At 40.0% G+C, this 24,223-nt stretch overlaps 1 protein-coding gene across 10 annotated transcripts in view; it reads right to left on the bottom strand.

Moving 5' to 3' along the window:
- The window catches only part of APBB2 (amyloid beta precursor protein binding family B member 2), a 112,533-nt gene that overhangs the window by 46,200 nt on the left and 42,110 nt on the right, over positions 1 to 24,223 (bottom strand). For 2 of the 10 annotated variants that reach the window (XM_057407536.1, XM_057407533.1), the window contains 4 exons: positions 23,059 to 23,267; positions 18,125 to 18,187; positions 17,612 to 17,697; positions 17,440 to 17,503 (listed from right to left, as the gene is read on the bottom strand). In XM_057407536.1, coding sequence (XP_057263519.1) covers positions 17,440 to 17,503; positions 17,612 to 17,697; positions 18,125 to 18,187; positions 23,059 to 23,267 — 422 coding nt within the window. The remainder of the gene's footprint in view (positions 1 to 17,439; positions 17,504 to 17,611; positions 17,698 to 18,124; positions 18,188 to 23,058; positions 23,268 to 24,223) is intronic. The other 8 variants (XM_057407537.1, XM_057407534.1, XM_057407542.1 and 5 more) reach the window with 6 other exon arrangements.

Here is a 24,223-nt window from a genome sequence, read left to right as displayed (position 1 = left end):
CCACCCAATCATCTTAAAATAAGGCATCTGTCCATCAGTCTTAGTCTTCACATACATTTCAAAAGCACAAGCCACACCAATCCAGGTTTCCCTGTGACTCTGTGCTCGAGTCAGTGATTCCACCACCGCTGACTGCACTCACTTTTTACATCCAAATCCTCTTTGCTAACCATGAAAATGTCTACAGAGGTAGAGGAGTTGGCAGGAACAAGTTCCAAAAGTACAATTTACAATTAATAACTGAAAACCTGACATCCTATAACATCTCTGTTCTTTCATCCCAAGCCTCCCCTTGCCAAGATGTATCAAGCATTAATGTCACTTACTTCTCACTCCTTGGTACCCCTGCTTGCTTCAGTGTTATTCATATGTTTCTTCTAAAATGTTATGCTGCCCTGGAATGCTATGCTCTTCTGGCAAACTGACTTGCAATTGTTTCAGTTAATCCAGTTCCCTGTTATGTATTTGTCACAACTTTAACCCTGCAAAGACCAACACTCATTGTTCGGCACTGTCGCCTTGTGACACAGTGCTTTCTTTGCTGTCAAGAGCATCCTAATGGTGCTTGGGAAAGCAGGCAATGATCCTGGGAACTGCCTGAAGTTATGCTGAAACTGGTGGCTGCTGGGAAACCCACTGCCTTCAGCAGGACCCTATCACATAGGCACCCAGTCCAGGAGCAGCAACAGCAGGTCCATGCTGGAGTTACCAATTAATCATTCTTCTTGAGATGCAGTAAATATATCAGCTTCCAAGCTCAAAAGCTGACACTGAATATTCGTTTGCTGCCTTCTAAAAACTGCTGTGAAGTCAGTGAGTAGATCAAGCTCACACACCACCACTGGAGTGCCATTTGGGAAACACTGTCCTCAAAACAAGACCCAAAACACCAAGGTATTTTAAATATGCATAACATGCCAACTTTGGCAAACTAAGGGAGGAATAAAATTCATCAGTGGGTAAAAAGATTAATGTGCCTCTCCCTCCTTCCTTTTTTTCTTTCTTTTTGTGGATGTATTACTAATTTTTTTCCTTTGCTTTGCAAAGAAGGAAACCAATATTCAAATTCTCCTACGTTGCTGCTTCCTGACCCAGCTCTTCTGGAAACCCACGGAAGTGCTGACTTTCAGATTTTAAAGGGAGATGAAGGAGAAGGTGAAAGAGGAAACAAAGGAGAGGTCAGCACTCAGGGTGCTCTTCACTTCAGGGCTACAAGAGGTACTAAAATTTTTTTTTTAGCAATTATTAAGGTCATTTAATCTCAAGATGGCAGAATTGCTTCTGGCACATTAAATGCTCATGAGTCTTGCTGAAAGTGCTGTGATGCCCATTAGGGTATTAAATATTTATCTTTGCAAGCTTTTAAAACACAGATTTTTACCTGTGCCAGAAGAAAGAAATTTTTTACAAGTATTTTAACATTAAACTGAATAACAGCATACTAGCAGAGAAACATTTTCTACATCATCTTAAAAGAGGTGAAGAACCAAATATATAAAGTGTACTGCTTCCTCATTATTCTTCATATCTCAACCATGTCTGTAATGTGTTAGCTGCTTTCTGAACACAAAGATGCAATGAACAGAGTGTATCTTAAGAAGGCAAAAACCTCATGAAAGACAATCAGTTTGAGTTGACAAGCGGCAAATCTCTTATTAGTAAATATGATGAACTATTTTGGTATTTTTTCCTGGCCATTTTTTTTAAATTTTTTAAAATTACCCAATTGTGGCATCCACTGTATTTCTTTCCCTTCCCAGCCCACTGTCATGATAGTGGAGTGAGCTGAATGGGATGCTTTTGTACATCCTAATATTCCCCTCTTGTGAAGGGGCTTGGTTTCCTTCCCTGATTCCACTCCCTCTTGGTGCTTCCAAGCCAGATAGATATGAGAAACCCTGCTGGCTTCTGGTACCCAACAAACTTTTGCTTGTGTGTTTTACAAGCCCATACTGTAAGCCAAATAAAGTGCTTCTGAACAGCTTCATCAAAACACAGAGATTTCCCAAAGACCCACTGAAAACATAAAACCTCTTCAATAAAAGCCAGACAGACCCAACACCCCACTCATGAGACAACACATGTACCTGAGTATACACATACAAGACACATTCTGTCACTCAAAATATATGCAAAGACCAAAAACCTTCTACTTCTTGGTCAACTGAATACATGTGATGGCATGATTAACAAGTGATGAAGTTCTTCATGCAGATTTCAGCTCCAGAAAATATGACTCAGAGTAACATGCAATACATACCACGCATTCAATATGAGTGTAACAGAAGTATTTATACACACAGCTATGGGGTGGAAGAACAGTGGAAGTGCGTGCACAGAGCTCTGCAGCCCTCTGTATATTGCCAGCAACTGTATTACATGAGATCCACTTCACCTTTTATCGTTGGCGGGTTTTTCCCACCTTATTTGACTCAGAGGTTCTCTTTATAACAAAAGAGCACAAAACCCAGCAGAAACAAACCACCTTTTATCTTTCATCAGGTATGACCCAATTCTAAAACAGGGCTAGCCGAGTTAGCCACAACAGCAGAACTGCTTAATTCTCTCACCCACTAATCATCATTGTTCTCTGGCTCCCAGCACTGATAGTTATTAGCTAAGAGACAAAGTGCTTCCTTTGACCTGAAAGAACTTTGCTCACTGAATCTTCTTTTCTGCTGGAACTAAAATCTAGTCAAAACAAGTGTTGTGGTTTAAGCCCAGCCGTAAATCAGAATCATGCAGTCTCTGTCTCAATCCCCCCGCCTCGCTCCCAGAGGTATGGGGAGGAGAATCGAAAGAATGTAACGCCCATGGGTTGAGATAAGAACAGTCCAGTAACTAAGGTATAACACAAATTACTGCTGCTACCACCAATAATAATAACGATAAAGGAAATAACAAGGGAAAAGAATACAACTGCTCACCACCTGCCAACCAATACCCAGCCCGACCGAGCAGTGATCTAGCCCTTTCAGGTAACTGCCCCCAGTTTATATACTGGGCATGACATGCTGTGGTATGGAATACCTCTTTGGCTAGTTTGGGTCAGGTGTCCTGTCTCTGCTTCCCCCCCTCCCTGGCAGAGTATAAGACTCAGAAAGTCCTTGGTCAGAGTAAACATTACTGAGCAACAACTAAAAACACTGGTGTTATCAGCACTGCTCCCAGGCTGAAAGTCAAAACACAGCACTGCAGCAGCCACTAGGAAGGAGAAAAATGACTGCTACTGCTCAACCCAGGGCAGTATCCACCCCTTATTCCATGCCATTTATGTCACGCTCAGATCCCACATTTTCAATGTACCATCACTCGTATCTCATATATATACATATATATACACCCACAGAGAGAGAGACAGAGATGGAGATCGAGATCATTCCTTAGTGCATGGACCAATCCCTATAAAGCTGCCGAGTCCATCCGGTCCATGGTGTCGGGCTCCATCTCTTGTAACAGTCTTTCAGCACAGGAGAAGCTCTGTGCAGTGTTCACACACATGAATAAACTCAGCAACAGTGTCCCTTGCTAAGTCCACCCCTTGATCATGAGTCCATCTATATGCCGCATCTCTGCCCTGATGGCCTGAAGTGTCATGGGACCATCAGGCTCAAAATAATTCACCCTCCCTTTCAGCAGTTTCTGCAGCTTGTCGTTGGGGACGCCATACAGCTGCCTTCCATCTCCAATGCTTCCAAAGCACGGGAGGGGCCCACTGGCCTAGATACTTGCCCATGCTGTCCCACACACCCTGCCACTCATGACTGTCCAGCCTTGGGGAAAATCTCTTGCTCCTCCTATATCGTCATCTAACCTAGACAAGGCCCAAACGTGACTCCGCTTAACTTTCGAGATCAGACAGAACGGTCGTGGGTAAAACACACTCTGTATGTGTGCCAACGTGGTTATCCCCATTACAATCAGCAGGCAGGTCTCAAGGGTACCCAAAGGCCATCCAAAACTTGCAGAACTCTCAAATGATGCTGCTGTACTTGTCACTGTGGCTGGTGTAGCTGCTGTACTTGGAGCTGGAGTAGCTGCGCTGTCTGCTATGGTTGGAGATTGAGTAGCTGCTGTACTTGTTGCAGGGGTGTGTGGGAATGTCTCCCTCATAGGCTGACCACCCAAGGAGGGGAAAAAGATGCGTAATTGCTATACACTTCTACTATATACCTCCCAAAGTATAGAGGTGGTGACCACACTGGGAATTCAAGCCAGATCAGTTTCATGATCAATGATTCTATTGAATTTCAAGTCATTACCATAAAGTACAATGAAACAAGAACCTTAGCCCAAGGCCCCCAGCCGATAAACACTAACACAGCAAATACTGGCTGTAAGTAAGGTACAACATGCTGAAACCGTGAGATCAAGAGCAACAACTTTGAGAGCCAATAAATCAGCGTTGTGACGCATGATTATTACTCCAAAACAATAAATGCATATCACAAATATGATTAGACATGCTCTGTCTAATCTGTCGTTATCTCAACCCTTCGTGCCCCACGCTATACACCAAAAAGAACTGTCATGCTTTAAGCCCAGCTGTAAATCAGAACCATTCAGTCTCTGTCTCACCCCCTCCCATACCCCGCCCCCCCCTCCCCGCCAGCTCCTGGAGGGATGGGGAGGACAACTGGAAGAATGTAACTGCCATGGGTTGAGATAAGAACAGCCCAGTAACTAAGGTATAACACAAACCACTGCTGCTACTACCAATAATAATAATGGTGAGGGAAATAACAAGGGAAGAGAATACAACTGCTCACCACCCACCAACCAATACCCAGCCCGATCCGAGCAGCGACCTAGCCCTTCCAGGTAACTGCCCCAGTTTTACATCCTGGGCATGACATGCTGTGGTATGGAATACTCCTCTGGCTAGTTTGGGTCAGGTGTCCTGTCTCTGCTTCCTTTCGGCTTTCACTTCTTCCTGCCAGAGCGTGAGACTCAGAAAGTCCTTGGTCAGAGTAAACGTTACTGAGCAACACCGAAAAACATCAGTGTTATCAGCACTGTTCCCAGGCTGAAAGTCAAAACCAAAGCACTGCACCAGCCACTAGGAAGGCGAAAAATGACTGCCACTACTGAACCCAGGACAACAAGCCGAACTGAAAATAAGGCTGCAGCTCTCCTTGTCTATGAGCCCAGTAAAACAGGCAATCCTGGTAATGCCAGTTGGTTACATACCTCTGCTTGAGGCTCACAGATAATTACTGGGAAATCATAATTACTAGCCCATCATAATGTCAAAGTAACCCAGATGCCAGCTTTTGGCTTACAGTAGTCTACCTAATTTCATTTGTCTGTCAGAGAATAACCAAATAACTCTTATATCGTGTTATATGTTATTAGTATTAACTTACAAAATGAAATCCTACAGTTTCCTGTGCCTGGTCAGACCACCTGCTTTATCTTAAAATCAAAACTCTACATAGGATGATTTAAATAACAATATCTAATAAAGATAAGGGAAACTGCCTGTCCCCAGACCCCTTCCAAGACCTGGCAAAGAAAAACAGGTTTGAAGAAAACCAAAGAAAGCTGATAAATACAGTAGGATAAAAGAGATACAAGAATTGTGTACTGTATTTGGATCACTGCTATTTGAGACTGGAATGATAAAAAATACTACCACAAACACCATGTGTCAGAGAAAAGTGAATGAAAAAACATCACTTAAACCATGGTACATTAATAGTATGTACATTCACCTTGATTGGAGACACTGCATTTCCTGCCAGGATACACAGGACATTGCGTAAAGAAAACACACAGAGGAAAAAAGGCCACCTTATCACACACTGCCCCATGAAAAGGCAGGTGAACAGAAATGAAAATACAGGTACCACTGCTCAGCTTTACAGTTCTGGAGAACAGATATTCACATGACTGCAAATTCAATTAATATTGAAGGGTTAATGATCTGTAGCCAAAGAACCAAACTCATAAATGGTAATCCAAACTCTAAAAAGCTGTAAACCTCACTCACAGTGCAGTTCTGACCTAAAGCATGGCCTAAAGCTGGGGAGCTGTAGGTCTGAAGGAATGAGTGAACTGTGGACCACGCTTCTGCTCTTTGGCACAGCAAAACTTCTACCTCAGAGTAGGGTTCTGCTTTGTACCAGATTTTCCAAGAGGAACTCCTGAAGGAGCTTTGGCAGGAACACAGAACCGTGACAAATCTCTGCTCTCTGCATGTCAGCAAATGCCACACACTGACTGTTGCTCATGTAGTGCTAAGCGTGTAACATTAACAACAATAAAATCAAAGGAACCAAAGAAAATCTAATACCCTACTAGACAGAGGCCAAGAGATGAATTATGTATGACTGATGGTAGGGTAGCATTGGAAACTGGATGGATCATAAGGGCATGGGTGGAAAAGATCCCATTACAGGGAGAAAATGTACGAGAAAATTAGTCTGAGACCAACCACCTAATGTACATTACAAAACCATGGGCTGATTGTTTTTCAGATCACACAGCTTTTGGTAGCCACTATGAACATCTATATTAGAATATGTTTGCCTTGGCAATTTAAATTCCTGCTACTAAATTCTTCTCTATTTCTGAACCTACAGGACATGGTTCTGAGTAGTTTCCCTTTCTGTTTTTTTCAAGGTTATATCTGCCTGCAGACATACGTAAATCATTACAGTATTTAGTAAGACCTTTTGTTGCAGACCACTGAGCAGGCCTGTGCCTGAGACACAGCATGTAGGTCACACAGTCAACCATTTCTCATGCAGCCAACACAATGTTGGAAATTGCATTTCTTTAAGAGTTTTAAAATAAAATAAAGTATCATATTTTGTGCTTTGGAAGATCAAGTATCATAAAATAGAGCCACTCTATTCTGAGAAAGAAGTATGTTCCAGTATACTTGCCTGCTCTACATCAAGAAAGCTTGCACTGATTCCAGATGAAAATACTGGAGATGATCAAAGCTAAACTGAGTAACAAAAGAATAAAAGATCTTATGCAATCAATGAACAAGCAAACACTTCCATTTAATTGACATGAATAGACAGCAACGCGCCCATTTTCTCAAATACTGACAGTTGTCACATAGAAAATTTTAATTACAAAAACTTAAAAATGGAGAATCAAAAACATGCTAATGAGATTTTTCAACATTTCCAGCTTTCTGTTGCAGTTCATGCTGTATTATTTGAATTGCTGAAAATGTGCATGCAGAACAAAAATAAGCACACAGATACTCAGGTCACAACAAAATGCAGAAATCCCCTGTAACTGCTATTGCAATCAGATGATTATAAATTAATAAAATGCAAAGGCTTTACAAATACTGTGAATAACCTTTAGAACAAATTACTTCTCTAGAGGTCAATATTGAACTTTGTGTGCTCTCACAGTCCCTTACTCTTTCTCCAAGACACTAGAGTCTCATTTTTCAGACTCACAGACTCCAATGCATAGAATGACAAAAGTCCCTCTCTTGTTTTGAGTTTAATTCTTCTGCCTCGGTGGTTCCTGCTGGCTCACAGCCAGAGGTCAAATCTGCTCTCTCAAGGCAAGAAAATGCTGCAGGACTATTGTGCTGGTTGAAGATTTTTTGAATCTCAATTTCTTATTACTGTATTTCTCAATCAAGTAAAAGATCTAGTCAGTTGAGCAAAAAATGGAAGGGACACTATTATTTCTCTACAATTACTCTTTTGCTATATGTAAGTCTGAAGAAATTTAAATTGCTTTATTCTTTTCTCCAGTCTTTTCAGTAAAGAAATGGCTTTCAGATGGTTTGCAGATACCTTGACTTTACATTCTAAAGGGATGGGTTTATGCACTTTGGATTGAGCTAAGGGTGTTTTAGATTTCATTTTAATACAGTAAAATAAAAACCTACTTCTTCAGTGAAGAAAAGGCAGTAATATTTTTCACTGGAAACTAATAAAGGATGATAGCTACAATGATGCTCAAATTAGGATCTATCCTGCAGAATAACTGAACTGTTAGGATAATTCACACAGGTTTCATTATTCTGCAACACATGAAAACAACCCCAACACACATGCTTTGTCAGTAAAGACAAGCCATGCAGGAGTTTACAGGGCATGAAAGAATGTGTGCATTCATTTCTTAAAAAATCATGCTCTGCACTTTTTAACTTCAACCTTAAAGTGGTATTTTTCTGATGTGGGCTTTTCTGCAGGGTGATAGATGTAAGTGGTTCTAAGGCAGCCAGCAGCACTTTATGTCATCCTGTAGTGATAATTTCAAGGGTAATATGCTTGACATCCAACTTAAAAAAACCTCCGAAAACAAAACAAAGCAAACCAAACCACAACAAAAAAGCCTTTAGGTGAACTCTTGACCTTGCTGAATCAATGGAGAAAAACCTTCTGGCTCCACTGGATTCGGGATTTCATGTCTCTTCAGAAGCAACATTGTTAAGAGTAATTTGGTTTCTGCAGAAGTTATGTTTACAACAGGATCCAAAGTCAATGAAGTTGATCAATTCCCACTCTTTGAAAAAGGCTCAAATAAATATGCACCCTTAGTCTAGAAATCTTGAGCCCCAGTAGACCACATCTGAGGATTCACACTGCCTTAATGTCACACTGCCTCCCTCCAGCACCACAGAGCAATCACCTTCAACCATATGGAATAATGCATACCCACACAGAGGCAACACAGCGTGATGTACTGCGTATCTCCTGTATTTAAATCTCTTTAGAGATAAGTATTGCCTCCCACTCCCTCTTCTCTTTGATGAAATGCAGGAAATTTTGACAAGGAAAACTTTTGCTTTTTCATAGTGAAATTTAAAGGCAGAACTAATACCAAAATAAATATATATACCAAAATACATGCTGGCTAAAGCTACCTAAATATTGCTCTGTTATTCACACAATGTTCCATTTTAATTAATTTTTAAATTAACTTCCTCCATAAATACACCTTTCAGCAAGTCTATAACAGACAAATAATACAGTAAGCTTGTACTATGCTGTTTTCAGACTGTGTATATACGATACATAATGTAACACATTTTTACATATATACGTGCACATATATAAACACACTCAGTTTTTCTCATTAAAAATCTACGCAATGAAGTGGCAAGCTTTGTGACACTGCAGACTAGAACAGGTTATTCCCCTCAGCTACCCTAAACTGACAAGGTAATGCAAATAATTGAAGAGAAATACAAAAATATCATCTGATCAGTTTATTTTGTAGCACCAAGATGATGAACAGACATTCGAAAGGCAGTACACAACCAGTGGGCCATTCTAAAGCTGGAGCTGACAGATGCTAGATGTTAAGAGTTGAAACGGTTGGTCTCCAGTGGCGAGTATGAAAGGCTGCAAGCTGTGATTACTTCTGCAGTATATTAGCAAAGATGCCAGTGAGCTGATGGGAACGCCTGCCAGCAATATCAGCAGAGGCTGAGCTAAACTAGGAGCTGCCTGAGCACTGGATCTATTGGTCTGCAGAATGGCAACAGGAGCTTTCTGCCTGTGGGACATATGTACAATGAAGACTGCTTCTTCCCCTGGTTTCTGTGCACTCCTGAGGACTCCATCAGTCATACACAAAGCACTCCTTGCCCAGTGTGGTGCACCACAAAACAAAGAATGAATTGTGATGAAATACAACTAAAAATAAGAAAAATTAAAATGCCAGGAAGCACAGAGTCTTCCAAGGAAAAAAAAAAAAAAATCTCTCTTAGAGCAGCAGCTAGGTTCTTCTGGTTTTCATTATACAGACATAAGGAATAGCAAGATGCCTGGATGCCAGTCCCAGCTACTGTCAATTAATGTGGACTGGCTGACAGAACAGCTTTAAAAGTAGACCTGTGCCATTAAGAAACACCAGGAAAACACCACTCTTCCACATTTAACATAAGGCCAGGTTGGATGGGGCTTTGAGTAACCTAGTCTAGGGGAAGGTATCCCTCTCTATGGCAGGGGGCTTAGAACTAGATGATCTTTAAGGTCCCTTCCAATCCAAACCATTCTATGATTCTACGTTCTGATCAACAACCATGGCTTGTTAAATGGTTGCGTACAGCAAGATGCCATACACAGACCCCAGCCAAGAAAAAAATGCACCATGCATATCCATGAGAAACAGTGCTGATGATGACAGTGGCATTTTGACCTAGTCAAGCAACAGAATACTCTTGAAACAGCCACCACTGGAAGAAACAGCATCATTAAAAAAAAAAAAAAAAAATTAAAAAAAAGAGGCAAGTACATTCATGTTTTCTCAAACATGGCCAACACTTGTGAAAGAGTAGCTACAACATTAACATCACTGTTTCAACTTTGGAAATGACTTCTTGTTACTCAGAGGCAACATCAGCACACTGGGTGCACCATGGTTGTGATTTCATGCTGGCTCCAGCACCACCTCTCCCAGCTGGCAGTCACGGGAGGAAGCTACCTGCCTGTGAGGAGAGGTCACCAGCATGCACCTAAACTGCCCATGCAACAAGCTGCTCATGGCACTCACAAAGCAGTTACTGCTTCAAGAGAAAAGTGCAACCCACACAACTCCCATCTGCATCGTTTATCCTCCTGTTATGTAATTGCTATTTATGTTCTTACTACTCTAACAACAATTCCTGGTCAACAGACCTATGGCAGACAAAGTCACCATCAATACTGAAACTTTATGGGCCAAAAAGATACTTTGATTTGAAACAAACATGATCCTATATTTTACCTTCTCTTTTCCCAATCCTGTACAAATCTAGCACCCAACACAACCCTTTGGTACACTACATCTTAATAAAGCAAATACTGATAATTCAATACATAACTCTTGCATTACAAACCTGGAAAATAATGGTAACTTTTAAAGCAGTTTCCATTCTCTTTCACGTGAGGAATAGCTTTGTGATGTATTTTTCTAAGGAAGGCTACAAGTGAAATCTCTCTGTCTCTATTCCTCCTGCTGTTCAATCACCCATGTCCTGATCATGTATGATAGCTTTACATCTAGTTAGATCGCAAGGATATGCGGGATTTCTAGGAATGAAAAACATGTAACATTTTGCAGGATCTAATTATAAATCTTGAAGGGCTCAAGAAACAGATGTTTATAGCATACATATATTGTAACAATTGTTGTAATAAGGAGAAGGCTCCAGGGACACCTTATAGTCTTCCAGTACCTAAAGGGGGCCTATAAGAAACGTGAAGAGGGACTTTTTCCAAGGTAATATAGGGATAGGACAAAGGGTAATGGCTTTAAACTGAAAGAGGGTAGATTTAGATTGGATATTAGGAAGAAATTCTTCACTGTGAGGGTGGTGAGACACTGAAACAGGTTACCTAGAAAAGTTGTGGATACCCCATCCCTGGAAGTGTTTAAGGCCACTTAACTGAGGTTTGAGAAACCTGGTCTAGGAAGTGTCCCTGCCCATGGCAGGGGGGCTAGCACTAGATGGCCTTTAATGTCCCTTCCAACCCAAACTGTTCTACAATTCTATGAATTAAGCATATTATAACTCAGATTTGTAGCTTAGATTTGGGAAAATGTTACATCTTTTTCTGCTCTGGACCAATTTCCATATTTGATTAAACAAGACTACACTTAGGGACAAGGTGGAAGCAAACATCCTCTAGATGGAAATCTGTATTATGAGGTACCTCACTTTATGACATTATCACTTATAACATCACCTAATGACACAACAGGTGTCAACAGTAGTAAATATCAATCAGAAATAATGGAGAAGCAAACATACTCTCCAAAAGTTCTAATGTACAAAATTAAAGACAATTTTCTTTTCGGGGAAAAAAAGAAATAAAATGTTGAGATGTATTTTAGTGCTTTAGTCTGCTATTTCTAAAACTGCTTTTGAAGCAGAATGCTTTCAAGCACTTGCATCATTTGCCTGCAGCATCTTCATAGCTGGGGTGATACCTTAACATAGCTTATAGGAAACAGCCAAAATCAGAAACGAGTAACCAGTTTAGAAACTGCTGTCACCATCACTCACCATTGCTACCCAGAAGCCGCAAGGATGGAAAGATAGATAAACTTTTGCTATGCTATAGGAATTGTCAAGACTGACCTCTTTCCAGTTATTCACTGACGTTACAAACAGAAGATCTGTATTTTAACTCATCATTTTGAAAGCCACTGGGGTGGTGACAGTGGGAAGAAACTAAGGGCACCTTTTTGGTTTTGAAAGCAACAAGGAAAAGTACCCCAACCCCAAACTGCACTACAGTGTTTATTTTAGGATTATGTTGGGGATTTGTTTGTTTGTTTAAAAAAAAAAGGATTTTATTCCCAGGCTGTTATTCTTCTCTCTGAAAGCCTAAGATAAGCCAAGAGGAAAAGGCAACTATTTTTTAAAAACTACTGAACTCTTACTCTATAGTTCTTTTGATTTCAAATACTTAAGAACATAATTTAAGGATGATCTGTGAGCACTGAGTATAATCTGCTTTACTGCATTTTGTGAAGCCACTTCCACACGGTCTCGCCAATGCAAAAATCAGTATCTCCAAAGAGGCACTTAATTTTCTATTGGCAGTAGCTTAGTGGCAAAAGAACTATGCACACACTGCTCAGGCTAATCCCCAAAATACAAAAAATTCTGCTGTTCACAAGAAGCTTTCAGCTACTGGCAATAAGATACTTTGAAAAAAAACCAAAACAAAGCCCAAACCAACCAACTCCCCCCTCCTGACCACGGTGCTATTCAAATCTTTGAGATGAAGCCCAGAACTTTCCTTCTTGTGGAACTTCTAAACACTGGCTGTAATTATGGCTTAAGTTGCAACTGAACTGATTACCTACTTAGGAGTTGAAAAAGTAAGTTAAATTCTGTGTCAAGAAATTTCAAACAGAGATATGGATGTTTCAAAGCTACCCTACGAAACCCTGGAAAAACTCCAACCAAACTAACAAATCTGATTGCCATGGTTAAGAAGTGAAGACAGCAAACAGCTTCTAAAACAGTCAGGGAAACAAGGACTCATAAGGAGATGGCAAGAACCCTTCTAGCCTCATTATGAATAATTAAAACCACATGGCTTGTTTAATAAAACTAAGCTGAAGGAGAGACATAATCACCTGCTATAAATGCACTACAAGATGGCTAAACATAAAAAAAAAAACCTGCCTCAAAATTTTAGGTTAAGAGGTTTTTACCATCAAAGGAAGGTAATACTTGAACCAGCTGACCAGTTACTTGACTAGTAAGACTAGTCCAGGCCAATAAAAAACAAACCCAAAAAGCAGAAGTACCCTTTTGGATGAGAAACTGTTAAAGAAGCCGAATTTTCCTTTCCAATTTAATCTGTCTCCATAAGGAGACTTAAAATGGAATAAACTCCTCAGATTTAATTAACTGATTCAAGTCCATTCATTGAAATTAACTGAACTGTGGCTTTTTGTAGTGTTTCATGTGCTCATGAGAAGATTATATGCAGAATGAGGTGGGCAGTGAAACTGCTGGAAAATGCTGAAATACTCCCTGTTTGCAAAGATCATCCTTTCTTGGAACTAATATAAATGGCAAAAACTCCTCCTCTCTGGTTAAGTCTTCACTTGCATCAGAAATTTAATTCATTCTAACACCAATGAGACATGCTAATTATTTACAAATGGCCTAGTGTCTAGCCAGGACATTTGCTTCTGGAGAAGACCAGAAACAAGCAAATGTAGGATGCCTCCAAAACACACATACCTGCCTCCATAGCAATAAAAGCAGTAGAGAGATGGAAACTAACCCTTTAGGGGACAAACAGTAAAATTATTTTGACAGTGCTATTTACAGGCCACTTTCACGACAGCCCCACATGGTCTGACAAGTCAGTTTGTCAGAAGCATCCCTCACATTACTCCAAAAAGACCAACTGGTTAATCCCTAAAGCCCAGGTAATCTGTAGGAGTTCTTCACCAAATCACTCTCTGTGTCTCAACTGTGTTTTCATTCACCTACAGGTAAGTAATCAAATTCAAATACCTGGTATCAGCATCTCCTACCTCCACCCCTTTTGGGAAGTCTCCTCCTCTTCCTTTGAGGTTAGGGTGGTGAGGCACTGGAAGGGGTTGCCCAGGGAGGTTGTGAATGCTCCATCTCTGGCAGTGCTCAAGGCCAGGCTGGACGAAGCCTTGGGTGAGATGGTTTAGTGTGAGGTGTCCCTGCCCATGGCAGGGGGGTTGGAACTAGGTGATCTTAAGGTCCTTTCCAACCCTAACTATTCTATGATTCTATTAGATCCTGAGCATTTACTGGTTTCTAAAGCAGAAAACAGAGTTTTAGAGCAACTGCCTAGTACTTCTGCTGGTAGAAACACATTCTTCCTATTCTTAGATGTTGATATATAGCTGAAACTACTATAAAATGGTAAGGCTAGAAAGTGAAGGTCTGCTGAACAGACTCATTTAGGCAGAGAATTCAAAAATCTGTGTTTTATGCTGAAAGACTACAATATGCCTTTGTAGAAAGCCATGTTTAAAAGGACAGAACAAAGGCAAGCCCAAATGTCAGGCCAAACAAGCCAATTCTGAAATTATTTTGGAGAAATTAAGTCACATGAGCTTTCAATTTTTCACCCCATTTTTAGAGACAGATTTCCCAGGAGGCTCAGTTTCTTTATATAACCATGAGAAAAAGTTCAGCATCTTTCTATACTTTTGCACTCAGCCATCATATTTTACGACAATGTAAAAAGAGAGAGCCCAGAGGAATTTACAGACCAGGACAGGTAAAACATCTTTACCTCCCTTGAAACTCAATTAGGAAGGTGCAGTTTGCTCTATAAATTAACCAGGAAGGTTATGATCTGTCTCCTGGGAAGTACCAATTCAAAACTTGTTTCCAGTTGTGCATGCTTCACATGCAGAATTAGGATCCTTGTCAAGTACAATGAGCCATCTCATCAAGTAATTCATACCAAAATAAATTACTGAAACCAAGAAGCTGGATGTAATCGCTCTCTTCTTTCTTTCCCTTCCCCTTCTCTTTTATGGCCTTGTGCAGAAAACCTACATGAAGATGCCAAGGATATAAAGCTGCATCTTAAATTATATGATGTATAGAGAAATGTCTGTTTCTTGCCAATTTTGCATATGTAACTGTGTTGCTGCATAAAACACTCTTCTTACAAGAATTACATTAATTATTTGACACACTTTCCCTAAAACTGACATCTATGCAGTGCTACAGTCTTTGCAGTTGACACTCTGGGGAAAGACAACTACTTCAGCTTTCCACAAGGTGGCATGGTTCCCTTTGCTGAAAGAGCATTACTCAGTGAGGAAATTGATTTTTTTTTCCTCCCAAATGTACTGGCTACTATCATGAATAGGTTTAAATAGACTTAAGAGCTCTAAAAAATCTCTAATGAGGTCCATTTTAACAAATTCTTCCAATAGCCAGTTTAATGAATTAAAAAAAGCTTTCTTACGCTGAAATTTAACAAAATATATCTGTGCTTACTGCCACACAAAAGCAAGCTTCAATGAAATATAGTTAAAGCACAGCATTCAGCAGAAGAGAGCCTAAGGTGCTAAAAATTTGATTTCCAAGTCTCAGGTCATCAGTTCCAAATCCTATCAGACTTCTCTGTCTTAATATTTTGTGAAAATGGACTGGAAAGGAATCCACCTACCATACCCCTTTCCCATCTATGGGAGAATTAAAGATCCCAGAGCATTTTCCACCAGTGAAGATTTTCCCTGCTGTTTCTTGGCCATTTCCCTGCTGCTACCACCCCTGTAAGGTACAGCCATGCAGCAGCTGCTTTTGCTGTGGTTGGGGCAGAGGCACTAAACAGCTCTGCCCACAGCCTCTCCTGCTGCAAAGCAACATCAGTGCTGCTGAGCTTCACCTGCTGGTCCACACACTTGGTCATGGCTGACCCTGCACAACATCCCCATCAGGCTCTGACAGACAGCAGGTAAGGTGCTTTGACTCAAGTGGTTAAAAATAACAAAAAAAGAACAACCCAGACCAAACATGTATAGTTCCCCCTCTATTTTTTCCCTTGCTCCTCTCAGTCACTTCTGTGGATGTTTCAGCGCTCAGTTTTGACACCTGTTTATGTGTCATCAGCATGGTTTTGCCTAAACACGAGAAACAAAACCAGCTGTGATACACTAAAGAGGACAAGCTTTTGGCACTGACCTATTTCACAGACACCAGATGGGTATCAGTACCATAAATTTTGAAGTTTAAACAGAAGGCAACAAAGAGAAGGGAGATGATGACACGTGTTATTCATCCACACAAATGATGCCAACAGTTCCCCATGTAGGAAAGGCTCCTAATTCTACTCAGTGCAAATCACCTCGTAAAGCATCACACTTATCAAAAGACTGCCTCCCTATAATGCTTTCCATACCACAAGGCTTATCATGAAAGGAACAGCTTTCTGGTTCTGTGAACTGGTACCTAATGCTCATCAGTCCTCTGACTTCATTTACTGTGCTCAGAATTTAGTGCTTGTCATTGTAAATGAGCACAGCTGAAACCCTTGCTTTTTAGCTGTCAGCTTTCCAAGCAAAACATATCTGATTTAAACATCACAAGCCAAATAATCAAGATGACAAAGAAGTTTAAGTACCCTGATCAGTCTGTTTTCTCTCCTAAAATACGTCATTAATGCTAGTACAATTAACTGTTACATACTTTCTTCCTGCATATAAGTAGCTTCTGATCCTGAAAATCACTGCAGGTGTGTGGCACAGCCAAAACAATTCTATAAATTACTTGGATTTCCAATTACAGAGATTCACATGCACCCTTAAAAATGGATGCAAGCACAAGGCAAACTATGAACAAGACAAAACTGGAGATATGCATATAAGCAGTCAAAACCTTCTGCTCCTTCTTTCTCCTCAAAAATCTTAGATTACAACAGTAAAAACTCTGATTTAATTATGTGCTTGTTCACATAATGATCTCATTTTTTTCTATGAATTTTATTCTCAAACCAGGTTGCATTCTGTGTTCTAAAATACGAAGTTCTTTGATCTAAAAAGTCTTGGTATTAGCTCTGAGCTCAAGCAGGCACACTAACAAAAAACAGTACTTAAAAAAGAGGTAAACCCAAGAATAAAGAGCAAATTCTGACACCAAAAGCCTCAGGAAGCTATCCAGCCTTGACAAACAACAGAGCCTTCTCTCTTGCAGGACAGAAACCTCACGCAGGTGTGCAAGAAGTCAGTTATTACAGTTGGACATTAGAATATTAAACTGCAACATTCAATTTCCTGGCTTACGTGATTTTAAAAGAAGTAATACTTTCCTGACCAAACTGAATGAAGCTTTAAATCTGCAAATTCCTTTGATGAAAATAGTTTTGCATAGTCAATCCACATTGTGCCAAGAGGAGAAGTACTGTTCATTTCAAAACTTAGGAGACATCTGCACCTTGCAAGTCATGTTTACAATTGCAAATTTTTAAGTGTTATCTTATTGTGGATCTTCTTACAGACCTTTGCTTCTGGATCACTGTTGATGCTACAGGAATCATCATCATCAGATTGTGGACCATTTCTGTTAACAGGAGGGAAGAAAAAAAAGAAGTCATCTTAAAGTCATATAAAAATCACAGCACAGCGCAAAATGGAGCTGAGATTTCCATGCAGACTTCTAAAGTCATTGTACCTGAGCTTCAAAGAGGCATAGCGTAACGTTGCTCCTTCAAACTCTTTCAAACTTGGGTCTGGGTTCACAGTGGCTGCATGCAGATCCTAGAGATAAAAGCAGAGCTATTAGTATAGTTTTAAGCGCTACTAATATAGTATTAAGTACACCACCATGTTATTTCTCATTTCAAAGGGAAATTAAATCCTCCCTGCAAAGAAGCAATAGTATTTCTGGCTGAAGTTGAAAAGAGGCATGCATATATTCTCAAGCTGCATTTCATTCACTGCAGGCATCTTATTTGTTACATCATGGCAGTTGCCCTGCTAGTTTAGACTGAATTCATTCCAAGTGGAAAGATCAGAAAAGGCAGCATGTTTGTGAGCTAGACATCCCTAGTAGTACCCCCATTCACTTTGGCCTAGATTATGAATCACATTCATGGAAAAATAAAAAGGGAAAAAAAACAGCCACTGCCATGCAAAAAACAAGAGTAACAGTATTAAAGGTTCTAAAATCTGACAATATACTTGCCTTCCAAATGTCACTATTAATCTTTCCCCCATTCAGTACAGCAAAATCACTCCATGGCTGTTTCTAGACACATAATTATTCACACAGGAAGAAGCACATTGATAAAAAAAAAAAGGAAAAGAAAAAAAAAAGAAAAAGAAAAAAAAAGAAAAAAACACAAGACACTGTTGTTAGCATTGATATTTACAGGATGGGTTAGGGAACAGATCACCTCAAACTTTAACTAATTACTCCGCTATACCATGGCATTTGAGGGAAGGGGAGGGAAAACATGCCTCTAACAGTTACTTACCAAAACAAATGAAACAAGGAAAGTTAATATAAATTAGGAACAGACAATGAAACTACTCTTTAACTATGATCTTAAAAGCAAGCAAAATGAATCTGAATATGAATGTTGGCCACAGCTGCTACAGCCTTTGATAAACAGCAATTAAGGGGAAACATTAGGATTTCTATTTGATTGGCGCTTCTGCTAAAAGACCCCAACACTATTGGAACTGGAAATACTGAAACACCACTATATATATATACAAGGATAAGGTATATACAAGGTAAAAATTAAGTATTTCTAGAGACATGGCACAAGAAAAGGACAGTGAAGGGAAGGAGGATTAATAAAGAGCGCAGAGAGACTTCTTGCTGAAGAAAGTCTTAGCAGCTTTTTTAAAGAAGTGGAACAAACCAAAACCCAAACAAACCACCTCTCATTTCCGTTCACGTTTCTCAAAATTTTCAGAGGCATTCACTGGCACAGTCAAACTAGTAGCAGTGCATTTAGCACTACAGCAACCTGAGGTTCATCCTTCTCTGTTAAGCCTGGGAGGAGCAGGCAGGTGATGAGGACAGAAATCCCAGAGTCCTGAACAAGAGCCAGGTGGGACAGGAGATTTGGTTCTTGAGAGACCTAGAGCCACCTCTTCATAGATTCACCAAACCAAGTAACCCTGTACCTAGTGGCCCCTTTAAGATGAGCTCTCCCAGGATGTCCAGCTCAGCCCCAAGATGAAGTGATTCCTATTCATATGGCCCAATGCACTAATTTGTAGGGTAGACCTCCCACCTCAGAAATGTTCTCAGTACATCTCACTGGACGAATTATTTGTGAGAAACAACTCCCTGGAGTAACTCTTCCCTAAAATGCATTTGAATTAATTGAGTTGTTAGGTTTCCCTACTAAGCCCCTCCTCTTTAATTATTAGCTGCTAATGGTTATGTTCCCCACAGGAGAACTTCCGGAGGTTATCCACGCCTGGGATGAGTCATGCTATAGGACAACACAACTACCATCACCAAATTCTGCCATGATCTCCAAGAAGCTCTCACTAAAAACTAAACCCTACAGCTTTTTCTTCCCACAGGAAAGAGGCAGCAAAACCTCTAAAATTTGGAAAAGAATGTTGCAAAGGATGAGGATTCACAAAGGAAGTCATTTGGCAACACACAGGAGAAAAGAGCCCTCAAAAACAAAGTCAAAATTAATCAGCTGTGTGAAACCAAAATACATTTTCATGCTTTTAAGGGGGGAGAAAAGGCAGGAATGTTCCAGATTATTCATATTTAATATTTATTAGCATTTTGGTTAAATCTCCTGGATTTTTGCATAATGATTAATCCATAATTGCTCTGGACTGAAATTTACTTACTATCTTGTGAAAGGACAATTCCCTTGCAGCCTTGCAGCATCATTCCTCCCTACCCATTTTTCCCTTATTTTCTGTTCAACAACAGTAACAGCTTTTCTTTGTGCTAAACATCCAGAGTAAGCTACAACATCAGAATGGCTGACTTGATCCATTCTTTGTTGACTGCCCTAAGCTGTGAGCCACATTCTACTATACGAAGCAAAGCTTCTGAATAGCACATCATTTAAGAGACAGGGACACAAAATAAGAATTTAAATTTAAAAATTAAAAAAGAAAAGGAAAAGAAAAAGGAAGAAACAAGACAAAGGGTAAAAAGGCATTACTCAGGGTGGGGGGAAGGCATGTCTAAATGTTTATTTGACAAACTCAGAATCTGAAAGGGCCCAAATAAACTCATCTCAAGACTAGCAAATGATGCTTCACAAACAAACGTGATACAGATGGAAGTATTTTTTTTTTTATGGACTCATGGAAGCCTACTGGGACAGATATGAAATGTTCCCATGCCAGTCTTCAATGCTAGATTATACTCTTTCATCTGCCTAAGACCTATATATCCCTCAACCTTTTCAGAAGAAAGCAATACAAATTCCAGCATGTGGGAATGAGCTAAACCAGCCCTCCCAAACCAGATTATCTCAGAGCACAGGCTTCCAAACAGCAATGAGGGAACACAGCTCACACATGGTCTGACTTGGAGCTGGAAGCTGTCCACCACAACTGCTGCTGCCAATGACAGTGCCAGGATAAAGGCATTTGGGAGTCCCTATTCTAGACTGGATTCCACATCTTTTGTGAAGTGTCAGATTGACCGTATCACAGACACCCAGATTAATCCTTCACACGGAGGGAGAAGGGGAGCACTTGGGAGAGGCTGCAGTGCAGTGAACAGGGACTGCATCTGTATCACCTGCAAGTGACATGGAGATGACCAGGTACTGGCAAGTATCAATGAAGAAGAGATGAAAAAAACCAAAGACTCATGATAGCTGATGCTGTTGAATCTAGATTACAAGTGATTTCATTACTTGCTCCTATTTTAAGACCACACCATGGCTTATATCCCTCTTACTGCTCTGTTCTGGGATTCTGCTCAAAACCAGCTAAAACCTGAAGGATTTTATCTCCAATTCCTTTTTAACAAAGCTTAACATCTATGGTTTCAAGAAATGCAAGACCTTTCCTAACAGTTCCCATTGTAACTCCAGCTGCACCCCTTCTTTGTAGCAGTTTCAGTATTTGGCAGTGCACAAAGTCTTGAGCCGAATTCACACTCCCGTTTTGAGCTCCACTACTCTTAAGTCTGCTGGTACTGTACTGCAGTGCTATTCTAATAGCCACAGAGTCAAAAAATCAGTATTGTTTCAATAATGGTATGTAAGATGCTTATCAGTGAATGCAGAAACCTTCAAGGGACAAATGCCTTTGTTTGTACTTACAATTAAAATAACCATATAATATCATACTAATACATATTTTGGAAATCTGCTTATTTTCTGTATCATCTTTTACAATACAGTACATAGTCTTGATGCTGCCACAGAATTGTATATGCATAAATCTTTGCTGGATCAAATTCCTTGCTGAATTAGAACTGCCATATAAAAGCCTAGATGAGACTAAGTACTCACATACACAGCATTTTAGAATGACTCCTCAAATGTCTTATTAAATACATCTACGCTGTATTAAAATCACACATTTTGTTTTCCTCATGATGCTGCTGAGAATTAATGATCATTATTTATAATCACGAACTATTCTTCATTTAAAGCAAACAAAATTGTGAATATATCTGCCACATTACCAGATCTGAAATTTTTATTGTAAAGACATTTTAAACAGAGGCAAAAAAGTATTTGACAAGAATATATGCATTTTCCCTCTGCAATGAGCAACCATACTGATTTTCTGTGAAAGATAACTTACTAATTAAAACCCTGTAAGCATAGGTTTTATGTAAGCATATTTTATGCTTTATGGTGAAGTTATATCCCTCATGTGTACATTGTGGGAAATTATACTGGAAGCTTACATTCTTTGATTTCTTGTTTTCTACCTGAATCATAACAACTGCTGTTCTTTCTCCATGAACCCTTTCACAGATATTTTCCAGCATGCTTGCTGTGCACAGTACATTCCACAGGAGCTTGACCGATGCTAACCACAACTGAAATGTTGTGGTCACGCTTGCAACCCTTACAAGTAGCATTTATGAACATGTGGGAGCAATCTTTCTAAAATAATGAACAATAATGTACATGTTTAAGCCTACAAAGGATCAGTCTCGGGGTCGAGATGGTAACATTACCCAAACGTCCTTAATTTCTCTTAACTTTCATTTAAGTTATTCTGGTGCATGTATCAACAAACTCAAGAACAGAAGAAATGTCACCTCTATACAGTTCAAATAAATAAAACCTAAGGATTGCCTCATTCAAACCTCAAAGCTAGTACAAAGCCTTTCCTTGATGTCATAAAAACGTGGACGCTGTTCTGAAAAGTTAGTACGAAAAAGAATTCATTTCAAACCAATTTGATTTTCTATTAGTATTGCATTCCACAGAGGTCTTCGCAGCACAGTAAAATAAAGTGGTTGCATTTTTTTTTTTAAGCATACTCTTCCTCCTGATAGTTTATTTTTCTGCTTATATGACACCAATCAACCCCCTCCATTGTGCCTGAAAGGATTATTTTAAAGGCAGTGCTCTTTTGGCACATGTAGGAGAGAATGACTTTGTTTCTTGTTAAAAAGTTGACTGCAACACGGTGATCCAGTCATACAGATGTTTTATATTAGCAGGATATTAAGGAACTTACACTTGAGAATACTTCATGTTTATTTGATAGAAACTACCCTGTAAAGGAACTAGAGTCTCAAATGAAGACTCATGTTTCTGTGATGCTCCTATCAAGGGAACCAAAAGCAAGATGATGCAGAGCCCAGTCAAGACTGCTAGAATGTGCAGAACTTTTACCTATCCTGTATCCGTATAATGCAGCAACACTTACAGAGCTGCCGTAGTCTCACGTTCATCAGGCACTGGCTAATTTATCTGAGATATGTCTGATTTCATCCTAAACATCCAAAGTTTAGGATGTTTCAGAGGGCACAGCCATTGGAAAATGCAAACACAAAACCGATACTTACGATGTACTATCAACAAATAGCTACACTTCAGGATATTACCAGGCCCCATACTCTGGAGCTCAGTTTAAACCTGCAAATTCAGAAAGTTACTTCAATTTTCTTTACAGTATGTAGCACACAAGAAGACACTCAGTTACCTCAGTTTCTGGAGTAGGCGATGGAGTAATGGAACCAAGCGATCCTTTTCGTGAACCCTGGAGATCTGTTGGGATGGACACAGGACGCTGCCATTGAGTTGTCCCCGTTGGTATGTGCCAGTAGTAGATCCCAGCAACATCATTGATTTTTTTCCAGCCAGGTGGTAAATCTGGGTCTGTCTGAAATGAATGATCACTCCAGATATCTGCTGGGAACAGAGGGTAATAAAGGGGGGGGGGTGGGGGGGGAAGAGATTTGATTTTACTAAGACACGAATCATTCTACTTGCACCAGGGACAGACCCATGGAAGTTACACACAGCTGGTACTGCTATTGTGCAGTTCCTGTGTAAATGAGCACCAGAAAGAAATACTGAATTACTGAGGCTCAAAACTCATAAAGCTCCTGGGTTTGAAAGTATTAATTCTACAATAATACGGAAAGCATGGCTTACAACAGAAATTTAAAGCATGATTCATGAAAAGAATGTAGCCTTTTGTATAGGGGTCAGTTTACCTACCACATGTATTGCAGTAAACCATGATCTTCTCAAAGGCCGTACTGTAAGACATTTCTTTTATAATATTCTTAAAGCAACAGGAGCAAGAAAAATTCTGAAAAAACCACTGAACTAAAGTAAAAGAGCCAGTGTAGCTAAGCTGTATGAGAAAGCACACATTGGGTTTCTTTAAGAAACTTGGATTTGCATTATAACTTGTCTTTCTACAACAAGAGTCAAATTCTTATCAACAGAAAGACTACTTTAAGATGTAACTGATTTAAAACTCTGCACAAGAATGAGATACATCTTTATACAGCACTACAGACCTCTCTTTTTCTGCAGAAAGGCCTTACTGAACAGGGTAGCATCACAGCCTACACACACTCAGGAGATGAAGTCCAAAGTCAGCTTTCATCACAGGAGACAAAGCAGTCAGCTTGCAGCTGATCCTTTTGCATCCCTGTCCAAACACAAGGGCGAGTGAGAGCCGTCACTAGTGAGGCAGGCCAGCTCTCACCCCACACTGCCTCAGACATACCAGCAAGTCCTCGTCAGCAAGCTGCTACCTGGAAATCTTCCCAAGATAACTGAGCTGTCACCACCCCACTTCAGAAACACAGCCCTGCCAGCTTAAAGGTCAACATAGCTAGAAGCTCACAGCT

This window comes from Pezoporus wallicus, unplaced genomic scaffold (assembly GCF_028554395.1).
Source record: "Pezoporus wallicus isolate ANWC-B61680 ecotype Strahan unplaced genomic scaffold, APGP_CSIRO_Pwel_v1 contig_2492, whole genome shotgun sequence".
Taxonomy (NCBI): domain Eukaryota; kingdom Metazoa; phylum Chordata; class Aves; order Psittaciformes; family Psittacidae; genus Pezoporus; species Pezoporus wallicus.
This window is presented reverse-complemented; position numbering and strand designations above follow the sequence as displayed.